General features: G+C 38.1%; 1 protein-coding gene across 9 annotated transcripts in view; it reads left to right on the forward strand.

Moving 5' to 3' along the window:
* gbf1 (golgi brefeldin A resistant guanine nucleotide exchange factor 1) overlaps nt 1-18,660 on the forward strand; it is an 85,802-nt gene that overhangs the window by 55,058 nt on the left and 12,084 nt on the right. For 3 of the 9 annotated variants that reach the window (XM_048204404.1, XM_048204406.1, XM_048204407.1), the window contains exons 6-24: nt 9-117; nt 1,388-1,448; nt 4,165-4,219; nt 4,611-4,691; nt 8,769-8,913; nt 9,793-10,010; nt 10,087-10,255; nt 10,981-11,225; nt 11,644-11,742; nt 11,826-12,020; nt 12,143-12,335; nt 12,473-12,604; nt 12,731-12,819; nt 12,931-13,133; nt 14,725-14,848; nt 15,533-15,658; nt 17,595-17,677; nt 18,128-18,364; nt 18,533-18,626. In XM_048204404.1, coding sequence (XP_048060361.1) covers nt 9-117; nt 1,388-1,448; nt 4,165-4,219; nt 4,611-4,691; nt 8,769-8,913; nt 9,793-10,010; nt 10,087-10,255; nt 10,981-11,225; nt 11,644-11,742; nt 11,826-12,020; nt 12,143-12,335; nt 12,473-12,604; nt 12,731-12,819; nt 12,931-13,133; nt 14,725-14,848; nt 15,533-15,658; nt 17,595-17,677; nt 18,128-18,364; nt 18,533-18,626 — 2,658 coding nt within the window. The remainder of the gene's footprint in view (nt 1-8; nt 118-1,387; nt 1,449-4,164; nt 4,220-4,610; nt 4,692-8,768; nt 8,914-9,792; nt 10,011-10,086; nt 10,256-10,980; nt 11,226-11,643; nt 11,743-11,825; nt 12,021-12,142; nt 12,336-12,472; nt 12,605-12,730; nt 12,820-12,930; nt 13,134-14,724; nt 14,849-15,532; nt 15,659-17,594; nt 17,678-18,127; nt 18,365-18,532; nt 18,627-18,660) is intronic. The other 6 variants (XM_048204408.1, XM_048204409.1, XM_048204412.1 and 3 more) reach the window with 4 other exon arrangements.

The raw sequence follows: 18,660 nt of genomic DNA on the forward strand, positions 1-18,660 counted from the left end.
ATTTCCAGGTTTTAAGGACTTTGCTGCTGACTCCAGTTGGAGCCCATCTGACCAATGAATCAGTTTGTGAGATCATGCAGTCCTGTTTCCGAATATGTTTTGAAATGAGATTAAGTGGTAAGTGAAATTAAGTGAAAACTATAAAAATAATGTCATTTTTGATTTTCTTTGTGTTTTTCACTTTTCTGTACCATATCATCTGGTAGAGCATGACTCTAGCAATGCCAAGGTCATGGGTTTAAATCCCAGGGAAAAATCTATACTTTAAGTGCAGTGCAATGTTGGGGGTAATGCAAGTTACTTAATCAGATTACTTTTTTCAAGTGACAAGTAAAGTAATGCATTACTTTTAAATTTAAAATGAGAAAATAAATTTGAGATTTTTCAAATAAGTAATGCAAGTTACTTTGTTTTCCCATTGTCCATTGATTGACAGCTCTCCTGTCTCCATGTTGAGAGAAATCAGGAGTAAGTGCAGAGGTGTTGTGTGCGCTGTGGAAACATGATGGTTATTGTAGTTTTAGACTAAATCTGAGCATGCATTTACTCCGTACTTGCTTAAAAACTGTTTCAATATTTCTCAAAATGGATAAAATTATTTCTGTAAAATGGAAACTCAGGATATTACACAAACCTACAATAATTAAATATGGTAAATAATACAAATTTACAAAATCCCAGTTTCACAGACAGGTCTTAGATTAAGTCAGGATTAGGCCTGAGTTCAATTAGGACATTTAAGTAGCTTTCATAAACGTGCCTTAGAAAAAACATTACTGGTGTACATCTTTAGACAAAACACTGACATATTTTAAGATATGTCAGAACAAGTTGCTTTCAGTTAAAACGGCTCAAACATCTCTTTAGCCTGGGACTAGGCTTAAGCTTTGTCTGTAAAACCAGGGGTTTATGTATTTAATCTCACTTTATTAACTAATAACTGACCTTTTAATGATCCAGTATAACAAACCATTGGTGTAAAAGCAAGGCTATCCCAGGTGAGGAAAATGTAATGCATTTTTTCCATAAAAATGATCAATGTAACGCAATTAGTTACTTTTATAGGGAGTGATGCAATATTGTAACGCGTTACTTTTAAAAGTAACTTTCCCCAACATTGGTGCACTGTAAATCACTTTGTATGAAAGCGTTTTCTGTAAATCTAAATATTGTTGTATATCCCGACTCAATGTCCTGCTCAATATGTGAATCTGCCTCCTGTGCTCTTAGGACTGTGATAAACCCTGCTCTAATCCTGACCAAACAGAGTCTGGACTCTGAGCCCCTGAGGTGCTGCTCTTGTCCTCTGGACTAACATTTCCTTGTCTTTCTCTGTTTTTTTTTTTTTTTTTCTTTTTTTTCTGGTTTCGCTCTTTTCTCATCACAGAGCTGCTGAGAAAGTCAGCTGAGCATACGCTGGTGGACATGGTGCAGCTGCTCTTCTCCAGGTAACTAGAGAGAGAATGGAAGAGGGGATGTAGAGATGGGGATTAGGAACAGAGTCGTGTTCTTGCTGTTCACATAATCAAACCAAACCTGAGACCAAACACAACAGGAACTGGGTCTGTCTTCGTAACGGGCTCCGATTTCACACTTAGGCCTCTCTCAATTACCTCCGGAGGTTTCCGACTTCCCCCTCACACGCAGACAGGGACAGGTGAAAGCATCAGTCTCTGATAATGCAAAGCATGGCTAATTACTAGGCCCACACAGAAACTGCTGCTGCAGTGCTCTTTCTGGACCTCAATGAATGGGGGCGGTGGAGAAAAACATTACATTTGCAAATGAAAAGAGATGCATACCTGCATTTCTGTCTTTATTTATTTACACTACCATTCAAAAGTTTGCCGTCAATAAGATTTTTTTCATATTCTTAAAAGACTTCGCTCAATAAAACTGAAAAATTTGATTTAAAAAAAAAAAAAAAAAAAAAAAAAAATTAAATTTAATTTTATTCCTGTGATGGCAAAGCTGAATTTTCAGCATCATTACTCCAGTTTTCACTGTCACATGATCCTTCCGAAATCATTCCTGTATGCTGATTTGGTGCTCAAGAAACATTTCTTATCGAAGTCAGCATGAAATCAAAATTGACCCTATTTATTTTGTTAGCGCACATTACTAGGCTTGTGTTAAACAGTTTCTCCGTGCAGGTTAATCCACTAAAAAACGTTGTCTTTTTAATCTTTAATTAAAATTTGAAAATGTACTTCCCCTCTAGAATGAATCTAGAGAAGTACAGGCTTTGGTATTACATCCTCTCCAATTGTCAGTCTGCTGTGAAATTTGACCTCGAGCTGAATGGAATGCCTTCTTTTTTAGATCCAATCAATTTGCAGTGGAAAAAAATAAGCCACGCCTTTTATTTTTCTCATTTAGTATTCCATTTCACTTTGAAAATACATCACAATACTGAAGTCGGTCACAAATTCCGGTTCACACAGACTTTAAGGATACTTTGATGAATACAAAGTTTTTTGAAATATAATTTTTTTTTGTAATAATGTGAAAGTCTTTACGGTCACTGTCACTTAAAAAAAAAAAAAAAAAAACTGAAAATCTAACTGACCCCAATTTTTGAATGGTATTTATTTATTTATACCTCCAATAGAAAAAAGCTATAGATATGAGTGAGGGGAAAGCATGTGGAATATTTTACACAATGCATTTACTACAAAATCAGTGTGGAAAATGTTGATAAAAGTTAACCGATACCATCTGGGCTTACGTTAGAACCTTGAATTATTCATAATATCATTTGTCTGTTAGAGTATTAAGACTATTAAATTCCAAGGTGATATCTAAAACATTGCATTTTCCTCTGAAATTTCTCAAGTCTAGATAATAACACTAAGTGCATATATAGTTCACTGACTTCAGTATTGATTTGAAATGGCGCACATTGTCACATGAACATTGTATGATGAGCAATTTAGAAATATGTACTTTTAAATTTTAGTTTTGACTAGTTCATATCCAACATGCAGTTCTATGATTGTGGTGTAATTGTGAGCGGAAGCCCTTAGTCTTCTTGTGCAGGTCATAGTTTACTACTGCTCTAATGCAATAACATGATTATATGGTGGCATTTATCAGAGGTGCGTATCCATTCGCATTAGACTTCCAGTCACATCCCGCACAGACGAGAGGATGAGACCGCGGAGCACATCTCACTCTACCCATCTGCATATAGATTAGGGACACACACACACACACACACACACATACGTATGTACGTGGAACAAAGACATAATGACAAAATTTGGTCTCTTATGAAAAGCTAATTTTTTGCATAAAAGAGAAGCGTCTGAATAATATTACAGCATTTTGACCTGATTTTCAAAACCAGGTAAACATCCTCTGTTTGTTTTTATAATTTCATGCACCGTAAACGTCCTTCAGATGAGTATAGCATTCATTAATAATTTTTAATTATAGCTGATAACACCTTTTAATCTTAGATGCGCGCACACACACACACACACACACACGCATTCAAAATCTCACAACCTGAGTTTGCTGCTCCCATTGTGCACGTTCTTATTGCCCAGACCCTCTTGTCCACGTCGCCTTCACAATGAGGGTGTGAAAGGCCTTAATAATGAGTGTGTGTGTTTCTGTGTGCCTAAGGGTAATAAGCAGTGAATGTAGTGTGTGTGTGTGTGTGTGTGTGGTCGAGAGAGCCAGAGTAATGAACAGCGGATCTTATTGAGTGCTCAGAAGGAGGCTTAAGCAGCCTGCTGAAAGCATTAGGGATGTTAATCTGTTGGACTCACAGATCATCCCATAATCAAGCCGGCAAGACAACACTCCATTAACGCAGAGCAGAGTTAACATCAGGAGCCGTCTCTCCCAGCCTGCCTGTGCGAGCTCTGACATCTCACTCGAGGAAAAGCCGCAGTGTCCACATAACACGCACACATGCAGACAATGCGTTCGGGCTGAGAACATCATCCATCTAATTCAGCTAATGAATCAGCACAGGGGGTCAGAAGTCATGCCCTGGGAACCAAGATGCTGACTCTTCGGACATATTGCCTCTCCACCATTTTGGTTTAGAGAGGTTTCTCAGAATGATAATTCCAAATGTGTTAATTAAATTGCAGGTTGGGGAACTAGATGTGAAAAACTCTCAAACCTTAATATTTTTTCTTTTTTTGGCAGATTGCCACAGTTCAAAGAGGAGGCCAAGAGTTATGTGGGCACTAACATGAAGAAGGTAAATATAAAATCCCCCCCAGATCTCCATTCTCCCTCCACACCCGTTACCCATCTGCCTTCTTCATTTCTCATTTACTTTATGAGCTTTGTTACTTAGATGTCTCCATAATCCATAAGTGAGGTCAGTTGCTGTTGCATAATTATTATACCTGTGTGTGTGTGTGTGTGTGTGTGTGTGTGTGTGTGTTATCCATCAGGTCAGGAGATGGAAATAGTATCTAGTGAGAGTTAACTGTGTTTTTCAGCCACAGTTGGTTTTGTATTTAAATAAACCTCTGCTCCTTTTCATTGCAATTATTCAGGGATCATAGCCTCTCACTTCTTCTGTCTTTTCATACCTGATTGTTGTTGAGTTCATCTTTTGCCCGTTTGCCTGTTCCAACTCGCAGATCCCAGGCTGTATTCTGGACACACAGGATTTTATTTATGCAGAGCAGCCTAGAAACACCAATCAGACGGGCTTAGAGAGGGTATAGCACATTTACATGCATTAAAACAGCAGTTTTATTGGGTTGCAGCAAGTGCATTTAAATACGCCGGGACGCATGGCTTTGTTTCAGTGCATGGTGGGGAGATTCGCTAAGGAATTAAAGCAACTATTTGTCATAGCATCAAAACATGATGATGATCTTTTTAAAGTGATTTAAAGGGATATTCTGGGTTTAATACAATTTAAGCTATTTTGACAACATCTGCAGCAATTTTGTCTTGTTCCTTCAGTTCAATCACATGTACACTGTCAGGCAAAACTTTTTGTGTTTTTGAAAGAAGTCTCTTATGCTCAGCAAGACTGCATTTTTTGATAAAACATAGTTAAAACAGTAAGATTGTGAAATATTATTTCACTTTAAAAGAACTGCTTCTATTTTAATATATTTTAAAATGTATAAGATGGCAAAGCTGAATTTTCAGCAGCTATTATTCCAATGTTCAAGGTCACATGATCCTTCAGAAATCATGATTTTGTGCTCAATTATTATTGGTTCTTAATTATTAAAGGGTTAGTTCACCCAAAAATGAAAATAATGCCATTTATTACTCACCCTCATGCCATTCCACACCCGTAAGACCTTCGTTAATCTTCCGAACACAAATGAAGATATTTTTGTTGAAATCCAATGCCTCAGTGATGCCTCCGTAGTCAGCAGTGACATTTCCTCTCTCAAGATCCATTAATGCACTAAAAACATATTTAAATCAGTTCATGTGAGTACAGTGGTTCAATATTAATATTATTATTATTAAGGTTTTTTTTTTATCTTTCTTACCCCAAACTTTTGAATAGTGGTGTATTGTGATTTTCACAAAATATTAAGCAGCAAAAGAAAATTTATTTAAAAAAATTAGTTTTCAAAATTAATAAAACAAAATGTTTCTTGAGCAGCAAATCAGCATGTTAGAGTGATTTCTGAAGGATCATGTGACACTGAAGACTGGAATAATGATGCTGAAAATTCGGCTTTAGTAAATTACTTTTTATGATATACACAGTTCTTTTAAATTGGAATAATATTTCACAGTATTGCAAAGCATTCTGGAGACTTTGCAGGCAGAAATGTTTTGCCCAAATACTTCTGTTGGTAACACTTTACAATAAGGTTCATTAGTTAAACATTAGTTAATGTATAGCTAACATGAACTAACCATGAGCAATACATTTGTTACTGTAGTTACTAATCTTTGTTAATGTTAGTTAATTAAAATAGTTGTTCATTGTTTGTTACTTCACAGTGCATTAACTAATGCTAACAAGATTTTAATAATGTTTCAGTAAATGTTGAAATTAACATTAACAAAGATTAATAAATGCTGCTTATAAGTGCAGTTCATTATTAGTTCATGTTAACTAATGTACTTAACTAATGAACCTTATTGTAAAGTGTTACCCTTCTATTTTTCTAGACCAAAAAAAAAAAATATCTCAGCTGAAAAATGTGCTTGAAAAATTAAATAAAACATTACTATTACTAGTTACAGACAAGGATAGCAAACAGTTGTATACTTTTAAAACTGTGCAACATTTATTCCAGAGCAGTTCTTTGCCAAATAAACATCCCTTGGAAGTCCATTACTGTACATGCAGTAAAACTTAGTCTTAATGATAGTCTGTGATAATCAACATTGTGCCACAGATGCTGTCAACAGAGCTTAACTTGTGCTAAACCCAAAACATCCATTCAAAAAAAGTAGTAGTTATTTATTTGTATTGTTAGCCAAACCTGTTAATAATGAATCTCCAGTGTATTGTGAATATGGAAATATTAGGGTTTGTGACTTAAACTTCAATCGAGTGTGTGAAAGTGAAATTACAGAGCCATCTCAGCCTAAATGAGGAGTATTAGTTGAACAGTCATGGGTAAACAATGTAACATAGTTTAGGTCTAGCTTTATACTTTATGCACAAGAGTTGTTGAGATGAAACCACATCAGGACTTTTATTTTCATATTTTCATTTTGGTTCCATAGTTTTATTTGAATGTATATTCTTTTGAATGGGTCTTTTTTTTTTAATCTTTAAAGACCAGAAATCCTATTTGACTGCCATTTTGCATGCTCTGTGTGTTCCTGGTCTGTTCATTGCACCCATTATCTTTATCCTTGGTTAGTCTCCCCGAGTAATACATGTTTATTTGTAACGTATGCTGAGGTGCTACTCCCCCCCCCCCCCCCCCCTGTTTCCTCTCAGAGATGCACTGGGTTACTGTCGTTGAATGGGTGTGTTACTGATAATGAGAGTGTGCACGGATGTCGTCCTGGTATGCGTGTTGGTTTCTCCCATGTATACCCCATGCATGTAGTTGTATATGTGCTCCCATGTCATGTGTCTCTCTCTGAGCTTGAGACATGTCCATCACTAATCCCGGGGCCTGCCCCTTCTCTCCTGAGGCTTACAATATCTTATGGAAAAACAAACGAGTGCAGGTAAGGAAGAAGAGATCATCACCGATCAGACTCACTTTAACCTTGTACAAACCCAATTATTATATTTAACGATGACAGTGTTTTGACAGTATTACACTTCCAGTTTTAAAGTCTTTGTTAAATTTTTGGTCTCATCTTGAGGTTAGAATTAATTGAATACATTTTTTTCCCTCCATTTTTGGGAATGGTGTTAAAGGCAGTAGAACAAGCTGAGACAAGCATTAGATGGTTACACTGTGATACATGTTAATGCATTTAATACACCTACAGCTGTAGTTTTAAATAGAGTTGGGAATTTGTGAATGATTTTGGTTCCATTAATGGCTCTTGAACCACTGCATTCTTCTGCCAATGTGTATGAAACCCCACACTAAAATGATTTATAACAATAACTCATAAACTTTTATGAACGGCCCTACTGTGAGCTGGTTGTTAATGATATATGCTTTTGTTGAAGCTGTCAGTGCATTATGTCAGCTTATTTTTTTAAATAATCATTTTATTGCCCATGATTCTGAAAAGAACTCAGAATCATGGTGAGCAAACCTTTCTTAAAAAAAAAAAAAAAAAAAAAAAAACTCTTTAGCACCTGCCCACTCCCATGCTGCACTGAAATCATCGTAATAGAGTTAGACTTGCTACAATGTATAAGTGCCTTTATTATCACAGTTCGTCATTATTTAGTCGCAAATAGCACAAGTTGTGTCTTGAAGGAACACAATCTGGCTGTATAACACTTTCGTTTGACTAAAATATAGTAATAAAGTAACTTTCAGCCCCCTTTTTTTTATCCAGTGCAGAAGTGTGCATGGTTGCAAGGTTGGGACACTGCGTGGGAAAATGCATTTATTTAAGATAAAAGCTCTGTTTGGGGGATTTAAACTCTTGACATCTGCTTGTTACTAATTGAAAATAATGGAAATAGAAAACAAAAAAACAAAAAACGTTTTCTGGATAAAGACCCTGCGGACCAATAACACAAAATGGTACTTCCGGTGACATTTAGTTGAAAATGCAGAGCAACATTATGCCTACAATCCCCATTTTCAGCCATTACTATCACAAACGTGCTAATTTGTTACTATAAAAACCTTTATCTTCGCTCAGTTAAAATCAGTTGTGTTACTTGGAGTGTGGAAGTTTTGGGTTAAAAATGGTCCAAAAAATCTTTCTAGAACCTCATTGTTCTGTTGTTTTGCTATTCTGTGTGTAAGGGTGCACTACTGTAATAGATGCGATGCTTCTTCAAAAATAATAAAATAAATGTTAATGCAGTTAAGGAACTGGAACAAGGATAGTTGTGTTTCTTTCGCTCCCCATCCCTATACAGATAATACCATTTAAGAATCAAGTAAATTGGATGAAAATTGATGACTTTGGTCGTTGTAAGTTTATATACTGATAAACACAATCACCTCAGCATACGTACAGATCCAAAAGTTTTTCTTCAAAAATGACATGTCTGAATATGAGTGTTTATGCATCTGCTTGTGTGTTGGCATTTTTTTAAAGATAATTTGAGGTATAGTGAGATTTTGTTCTCGTCTTTCCCCTCCTGCGTTGTTCTTGTGTGCAGTGAACTGCAGCATTTGGCTTGATTTAACAAGTCCATGTTTGTTTTGAAGCTGAAGATGAGAGCCGGGGGAATGAGCGAGTCGTCCAAGTGGAAGAAACAGAAGCGTTCTCCCCGCCCCCCTCGTCACATGGTACGCAGTACCTCAGGACAGATGGATCCAGCCCAGTCCAGTACCCTCACCAACAACCTGTCAGGTATACCATCATGTTAAATTGAGTCGAGCAATGTAGCTTAAAAATTCTTGTTGTTTTTCAGTCTTTAGATTGCATTTGACACATGCAGCATCAATGTTAATGTATTTGCTCTAAAATGGCTTGAAAGGGTAATTTATTTTTTCTTCAAACCAATTAGATTAAAAAATGTTCAAAGGGGTACTGACCACACATTTTACAAGATAAGGATCTGCAGATGCTTTCATTTTATAATTTGGACGTTTAGGTGCCTTGCTCAAGGGCACCTCAGTCATTGAACCCATTGAACCCGCAACCTTTGGGTTACCAGTCTGACTCTAACCATTAGGCCACGACTGCCTTACTTTCGCTTTGTTGCGTCCAGTGTAGACATCGTGAGATTACGTATCGTGAAAAGCGCTATACAAATAAATGTGAATTACAAATAACTGTACTTTCCAGTGCTTGGCACTGCTTTATATTTTGATAAAATATATTTAAAAAAAACGGCAACCTGTTGAGAATAATTCACAAAACAGTCCGTTGTGAAATGTGAAGAACAAACAAAAATTTGACCTGTCAGTCACTCTGGCACATCATTAGGTTATGTTTACCACAGACCTTATTTTACTATTATAAATTGAAAAACCCCAATATAAAAACCCATAGGAAAATCTTGAGCAATCCAGTGGTGAATTAGTCTTTTGGGTTTTGACATCATCCCTGCAGCATTCTATGCAATGCTTTATGATTAATGATTAATATCATTACAATATGATTACTAAAATTTATTTTGGCAGAAAAATCATGCTATGAATATGAATATACAGTTTATCGGCTTGATATGATGTTAAGAAAAGCGTGTGTGGTTATTCTGTCCTCATACCAATGTGTCTCTTTCAGGTGGAGTTCCCTTTATAGAGCAGCACAGTGGAGGCTCTTCTACTCTTCCTTGTTCAGACAGTGCAGCTTCCTCCATCTCCAGCCCCACCACTGACAGTGGCTTAGACAATGGCTCTAAAACCACCTCAAAGGAAGATCTCACAGACCTGGAGCAGAGCAGTTCAACGGCCACTACTCCCATGACACCCTCCGCAGAGCCAGGCAGACTGGAATCGCAGGTAACCCTCAAACCATCTGTAAACTATCTAAGTACATGTGTTCTGAGCTTGATGGTATGGTGTGTGGTGTCATCAGTGTGAAGGCAGGGAAGTGGAGCGTGCCCATTCAGCCTCAGTGGAGTCCATTCCTGAAGTCCTGGAAGACAGAGACTTGCTAGCTGACCAGTCTGATTCGGCATCAGTTCACGACATGGACTACGTGAACCCCAGAGGAGTGCGCTTCACGCAGTCCACCCAGAAAGAGGGTAAGAGAAATAGTGTTCCCAAAATTCTGTACTTCAAGGACCGGATATACACACGGCAAAGTTTTTTCGCGTTCTTTGCTTGGGGGTAAAAAGAACTGTTTAGTTGCACATCCTGATACCGTCCATGCTACTGGGAGCAGCGTTTAGATGATTGTTAATATGTACTGAACATATGTACTTATAACAAAATAAACACACTACTAAAATGACAGAGGTGAGAAAACTACAGTTAAGAAAGCATCTGATCATAGCATTATGGATATGTTTGCACCAGCTCTGCAATTTGGCACTCAAGTCACGTAACGTCATGTCACGTTTGTTTATATAACACTTTATACAATAGATTGCTTTAAAGCAAGCAGCTTTAGAGTATTAAACATGAAAAAAACAGTGTCAGTGTCACTTTCAATTAGAATTACAACTTCATTTCTGCTATAAAGCAGCTCTCCAGTTCATGTTTTTACTCATGTCTGAGCTTGACAGACTGAACAAAAGAAATAAACCGGAGATTTCCACGTTAAAGAAGGTGGAGCCCCAGAGAGCTTGTCCCTATTGCATAGTGGCCACAGACCAATTTTAGTTCAAAGGTGTGTATCCTCCAGAGTGAACCTTTTCAAAAAGTTCACTTTGGCAAGCTGTTTCAAACTCCCGAAACGGAACTTCATTTTGGCCTAATTTTGTTAGAAATGACGTCACACCAGTTTGTTCTTCAATTTCACTTGAAGAAGTGCAATTGGAGTCCCATTGTGTTTTTCCAGGTGCTGCTTTAATCCCGTATGGTCTCCCGTGTCTGAGAGAGCTCTTCCGGTTCCTCATCTCTCTCACCAACCCACATGACCGCCATAACTCAGATGTGATGATGCACATGGGCCTCCAGCTGTTGAATGTGGCCCTAGAAGCTGCACACATCTCCCCCTACCAGTCGTTGCTTTGTCTGGTCAAAGATGAGCTCTGTAGACACCTCATACAGGTAAAAAATTTGTTCTTCTCTAACCTAACTTGTGCGTTTCTCTAGGGTTTTTCACACTTGAAATAGTTAACCCTTCTTAATCCCAGGTAAATGGAATCCTGGTTATCTTGCTTCACATTTCACAATGGTCACAATTTACTTAGGGTTAACAACTAATCCTAGGTATTCACAAGCTGTGGTTTCACACTGTAAATGTTCCTATTTGCATGTTTGCGGTGTCATTGGCATTGATTAGACTAATGCAGCATGTGATCCATTTACATAAAGGCTCTAAAATTGCACATTCTTATATTATACATTGCTGACTGTACTGTCAATTTTATACGGGATTTAGAACGACAATAACCCAGGGTTAAGCACATTGAACCATTCTTTTACTTTCAGCTGTGCTAAATGTTTTACATGTATCTCTTTCTAGTTGTTAAACGTGGACAGAATGAATCTGTACGCCGCCTCCATACGTGTGTGCTTTCTTCTCTTTGAAAGTATGCGAGAACATCTCAAGTTCCAGCTTGAGGTAGGTGACTGAATGATGATCTTTCTGTGGTGAGATAAATGCCATCTCAGATGCAGGACGTCACTCTTTATATGCCTCCGCAGATGTACCTGAAGAAGCTAATGGACATTATTACCTCAGAGAACCCTAAAATGCCCTATGAGATGAAGGAGATGGCCCTGGAGGCCATCGTACAGCTCTGGAGAATCCCCAGCTTTGTCACAGAGCTCTATATAAATTATGACTGTGACTTTTACTGCTCCAACCTGTTTGAGGACCTCACCAAACTGCTCTCTAAGGTGAGCCACTCCAACTCCAGACATCCTGTTAGCAGGGACTTATGAGAAAGAATTCCTGAAAATTTCTCACATTAATAATTATGAAGTTATGTTGATTATATGTTGTGTTATTATGTTTTCAGAATGCCTTTCCAGTGTCTGGGCAGCTCTACACTACGCATCTCCTCTCTCTTGAAGCCCTGCTAACAGTGATTGACAGCACAGAGGCTCATTGTCAGGCCAAAGTGCTCAACAGTGCTGCACAGCAGGACCAATCAGAATCAACAACTGTAGAAGGAGACAGTTCAGTCAATACAATCACCGATTCAACCACAGGTGGGCCGAATCAGGAGTCCCACGATGGACACTAACAGAAGTGCTGTAGTAAATGAAGAGTACCAAGTAAACTACAGTTAATGAAGCAGCTTAACTGTTTCTCATAATGACAAACTTCTGTCGTTCACTGCATACAGAGGCTGTACCGGGTTCTAATGGGCAGAATGCTGTGGTGTCGGAGACGAGGGCTGCCTGTCCTCCCACCAGCGGGCATCTGATGGCAGAGAAGATGAGGTTTGGCAGACAGGACCAGGAGGAGACGGAAACAGGTACTTTACTGATGTTTTGCCTATCAAATGCAGAAACAGCTAGAACAACATACTAAGTGATTTACAGTAAACATTTAAGCATTTAGAGTAATCAAATTTCGAGTAATCTAATTTGTCTTAATCCAGCGGAGAAGAAAAGCTTGAAGAAGCCTCAGCGTTTCACCAGCTGTCTTCCAGATTCTCAGGAACTTTTAGAGATCAAGAGCAAGAAGAAGGTGACCGTACTTTCATCTGCAGTTCTTTGATTTTTACACTTGTGAATATATTAGAACCTTCAAATTTGCACTTTGATGACATTTTTCTTGTTTTGTTTTTTGGTTTCAAAGCTTCTGATCACGGGTACAGAGCAGTTCAATCAGAAGCCCAAGAAGGGCATCCAGATCCTGGAGGAGAAAGGCCTGCTCAGCAGCCCCATGGACAATAATGAGGTGGCCCAGTGGTTGAGAGAGAATCCCCGTCTGGACAAGAAGATGATTGGAGAGTTTATCAGTGACCGCAGGAACACCGACCTGCTGGACAGTTTTGTCAAGTAAACCTTTTCTTTTTCACTTTTTTTTTTTCTTTTTCTTTTTTTTTGGTGCAAGGGTTTGGCTAGCTGCATATTGCCAACTCAAAACATTGTTTGGGGATGTTGTCAGTTGAATTTTATGAAAACGATCAAGAAAGGTAAATTTTATAATTCTCAATATTATATATCTACATACTATAATGCAAAAAAAAAAGTTTTAGATTTATATACCTTAAAGCAGAACTAAGTAACTTTTTTTATCTTCATAAATAGTTTTCTAAGTCCTTACGATGGTTAATTGACTTGTAGTGGTGTGTTTGAGGCGTGCACTAACCCCCTCTGGCACGTCTACGCCAGAAAACAGCACTTGCAAGTTGAGCTTCGCTGACCCGTCACAGTCTCGCCTCATGTTCACGTTCACGCGAGAGTGACAAAATGCTTTACGGTAATTCAAAAACAATGTATATATATTATGACTTTATAAGAAAATTTCGAAAATGACCCACCTTCATCGAGATTTCTTGTACTGTATTTGCAAAACTACTGCGCTGGTGAGCGTTGTAGTCATTGTAGTCCAGAGCTGCGCTTGGAGTCTTTACGACAGTGTGATTCACTGAAGGAACCACCTGTAGGGGGAGCTTCGCAAATCTTACTGAGTTCCACTTTAAATCAATGGTCTTAAACTCATATTCCTGGAGGGCCACAGCTCTGCACAGTTTAGCTCCAACCAGTTCCAACTCAGCTGCTTGGAAGTTTCTAGTAATCCTGAAGACCTTGATTAGCTGGATCAGGTGTGTTTGATTAGGGTTGGAGCAAAACTGTGCAGAGTTGTGGCCCTCCAGGAATTGAGTTTGAGAGTGCTGCCTTAAATTATGCTGATTTAAATTTAATAAAATTAATTTCACTGTAAAATCTTACTGTATTGCAATATTAAAAATGTAAAGGAAATGACCACTGAAAACCACTGAAATGTACAGGATTCATTTAAAGGGATAGTTCACACAAAAATATATATTTTTTCAATGTTCCGAACGTTCAGGCTTCAAAAAGTTAAACGTAATCCATATGAATCAAGCAGTTTAGTCCAAGTCTTCTGAAGAGACGTGATCGCTTTATTTGATAAATAGATTTAATTTAGCCTTTTTTTGTAACAATTTTTTCTTTACTGTTACTTCTGACCCTAAATAAAAGTTTTAATTTCTTGCAAAAAAAAAATCTTACTAAGGAAAGTATTAGAGTACTGTAGTAAAGTATTGAATTATAATTTATATTATGGGAAATGCAAAAATAAATAAATAAATAAAAAACTGGGTGAGAATATGCATACTTTTTATGAAAATGTTTTCATGGTTCTAAATAAGAGTTATTGGGATCTTAAAGAGGGCCTTAACTAAAGAAGCTGAGTTGGCTGTTCTGTTTAAGTTCATCGATGCCAACTTGTTTTTCAAATGCTCATGTAATTGTCTAACGCCTGAAAATTGGATGTGGTCTTCTAGCTTTAGATTTTCTTCCCACTAATGATTACTCTCAGGCTTAAAGTTACTGTCAATATGGAGTTTGAGATAATTATACCTTTAAAGATATTTTAAGGCCATCTCTATCTCTTCCTCAGCACGTTCGCCTTCCAGGGCCTGCGCATAGATGAGGCGCTCCGCTTGTATCTGGAGGCATTCCGTCTTCCTGGCGAAGCGCCTGTCATTCATCGCCTCTTGGAAACCTTCACTGACAACTGGCATGTAAGTCAGCTGCCACACACACACAAGCACGGACTGACATGAATATATATACACACACATATACTCTTTAAATAGGTTGTAGGTTCGCTTTAGTCACAGACACAAGCATTCTTACAGTTCTTCCATTACCACACTCCAAGGCAATCCTGGCCACCAACTGGCCCCATCATCAGGTAATTAGGGACAGTGGAACAGCAGTTCACTTGGGATCAAGGACAGGGTCATTAGTCATGCAGGTAATCGGGGAAGAGGAAAATGTTGCACTGGGAAGTGAGACACATCCATCTGCCTTGCAGTAAGCAGCTCAGGCGATCCGAGGACATTTCGAACACGCTCACTTACGTGCATATTAAAGGCAGCTCTCTGTGTGTGACCTGGAAAGTATTCGTAGTAATTTCTTTTCTTAGTCACCATTCTCAATCACTATGAATGAGCTCATGTGATTATGCCACATAGACATGGGGGTTGTGCCCTCCACGATGCAGCAATGTATCGAAACGGGGATGGAGTCAGTGTCTGACATTTACGCTGGCAGGAGATCCCGGAAGAATTACTGTGCCCTTTTATATTTTTCTTGTGTGAATGATCCTTCAAAACGCGCCTGTAAAGATGAGCATACATATTAGGTGATTTGATGATGCTATTCTTGCAGTCAGTTGAATGGCCTTGTTCTCTTGTGTGCAGAAAGTAAACGGTAATCCCTTCCAGACAAACGACGCTGGCTTTGCCTTGGCTTATGCCGTCATCATGCTAAACACCGATCAGCACAACCATAACGTTCGAAAGCAGAACATCCCCATGACGTTGGAGGTGAGAGAAACATGTTTCTGTTACCAATGGGAATATCCAGAAGTCATTCACATGTTCAGGGCCACACACGCAATCTCTCTCTCTGAGAGATCAGTTTCAGCTCTTTGCCTTAACAATATAAGATAAGTGTATTACATGTTATGCATTTAAGTGTGTTATAAAACCATCTGTCTAGATTTGCCACACATTCAGATTACTGTTATGCAGCCATGCCTCACTTTTATGTGCTTCAAACAACTGGCCTCAATTTACTGGGGCTTTAAGGTCACATTAAATACAGAGATATCAGCCACTGCAGTCACACATGTACAAAGAACATTTTAATGTAATGTAAAGGTGACACATGCATTTTCAGTGTTTGCTTTTTGTTGTCGTACTGTATATCAGACTTACCCACATTTAAATCTGTTATGCTCTGCAAAAAAAAAAAAAAAACTCTAATTCTCTAAACTTAACAACAAGAAATATAGTAAGCAAGTACCGGTGGCCCAATGTATCACAGGACCCAATAAAGGATAATATTATAAAATGATCAGTTATGGTCTCATTAATGTAATCCAAAAATTCTATTATTACCATAATGCAAAAAACAGTTACTCTCATTGTTGTAATACAAACAAAAACCCATTGTCATTACCATAATGCAAAACAAAAAGTGAAAACCATTCAAAATTTTGGGATCAGTAAATTTTTTTTAAAATGATTTGAAAGACATCTACTAAAGCTGCACTTATTTGATCATAAATACAGTATAGACAGTAATATTGAGAAATATTATTACATAACTGAATTTTCAGCATCATTCCTCCAGTCTTCAGTGTCACATGATCCTGCTGCAATAATTCTGATATTCTGATTTGCTGCTCATTTCTTATAAATTATTCAAAAGAAAGTTATATAGAACAACATTTATTTTATAAATAGAAATCTTTATATTCTATTATGTCACTTTTGACCAATTTTGCGTGTCCTTGCCAAATAAAAGTATTAAAAAAAAAAGATTCTTACGGACCACAAACTTTTGAACAGTAGTGTATATATTTGTGTATTTTAATTGTAGCGTATTTGCAGCATTTATAGGTATTACTATAAATACAGTACTGTAACAAAATTAATATTTACTGTATTACTGTAATGAAATGTAGTAAAAACCTGAGCCACATACTTTTCTTGAAAATGTTTTATGGTCCTAAAACTTGGAGTAAAACAGGCTTGCTTTATTGCAAAATTTCTTATTTTTATTTTATTTTATTTTGGCATGAAATTGGACGTGTTTTCATAAGATTCAGCCTTAGATACGTTGCTGCAGCTGGTGGCATCCATTTAAACAGATGATCACACAAACCTTCCTGCTAAAAGCACTGGTGTTGTATAGGAATACAGGGAGCAGTGGGAATGGTAATCAGCAGGTATTCAGCCTGGGCACAGAGGGGATAAGCGGCGGCGGAGTGAAAGGCGAGCAGCAGGAGACGAGGCAGGACTGGGCTTTTGGCAGACGGCGCGTCCAGCTGTCTTGTCTCTGTGTCAGCTAGCGTGTGTGCGTCTGCTGCTCCTCTCCAGCCATGGAAAATGCAGTCCTGGAAAGACCCTCCGTCCCTGTTTACTCCTCTGTTTATTTCTCCTTCTGTTCATCTCTCTCTCTCGGGGGGGAGCTCAGGTTTCCCTTGCTTTACCTGCCATTTAGAAAGTATGCAGTAAAACAGTGGCCTAACGCCATCACTCAGCAGCGGACGTCTGTGTGTTTATTTGAGCTGAGGTTGGCCTTAGACCAGCCTGCTTAACACTAACACCTATTAAGTGACACCAGCAGTAATAAACCGAGACCAATTATTGGATTTGAAAGGTGATAGTTGGAGGATGTCGCTGTAATTGGATGGAATGAAGGCATTTTAATCAGTTTCCTCCTCCTGTTTGTTGTTTTATTTTATTTGTCTAGCAATTCAAGAAGAATCTCAAAGGTGTGAATGGAGGAAATGACTTTGATCAAGACATGCTGGAAGACATCTACAATGCCATCAAGTAAGTGCTTGCTTATGTATAGTTTTCATTATCTCTTGTTGAAAAGTTGTAATATAATTATATAAAATATATAAAAGGGTGAAACATTTACACAATACTTTTTCATTGGTAACTTTTCAAAATTAAGGATCAATGTTAAAAACCGTTGTTCTGCTTAATTTGTGTGTAAAATGTGGAACAATTGAACCATTTTTTGGAACAATTGAACAGTAGTGTATGTGTAAATGTGTTAAATATGTATGTATGTATATATATACATACACAAATAAGTACAAATCTAACCTGCTAAAAAGCTGAAAAAAGTCCTTATTGTTGAGCTCTGTTGTTTATTATCTCTGTTAAAAACTTCTTGTCTCTGGTCTTTAAGTGTGTGGATATAATAGCTCTTGCTAATGATGTATACAATGGCTCAGATGGGATAAGCTGAGATAAACGTATGTGGTCCTGCAGGAACGAGGAGATTGTGATGCCGGACGAGCAGACGGGGCTGGTGAAGGAGAACTATGTGTGGAGTGTTCTGCTGCACAGAGGAGCCTCATCTGAAGGGTTATTCCTGCATGTGCCTGGCAGCAGTTACGACCGCGACCTCTTCACTATGACCTGGGGGCCGACCATTGCCGCCCTTTCCTACGTTTTTGACAAGAGCCTGGATGACACTATCATTCAGAAGGCCATCACTGGGTTCAGGTAAGACCCGCAAATTAGTAGATCGGTTTCAGACACAGCCTTTGTATTATTATAAGTTGATTAGAGCGCATATTGCGAAGTAGTTTGTGTATTTAGTGACTGTCAGACGTTTGTTTCTGCAAACAGTTAAGATTTTGATTATGATGTCACACTCCTTTTTGCTTTCAGGAAATGTGCCATGATCTCTGCACACTACGGTTTCAGTGACGTCTTTGATAACTTAATCATTTCACTCTGCAAGTTTACTACTCTCAGCTCTGAGGTAAGACCTGAAGCACCCCTGACCAGATGCATTC

The sequence above is a fragment of the Megalobrama amblycephala genome, linkage group LG10, assembly GCF_018812025.1.
Source record: "Megalobrama amblycephala isolate DHTTF-2021 linkage group LG10, ASM1881202v1, whole genome shotgun sequence".
NCBI lineage: Eukaryota > Metazoa > Chordata > Actinopteri > Cypriniformes > Xenocyprididae > Megalobrama > Megalobrama amblycephala.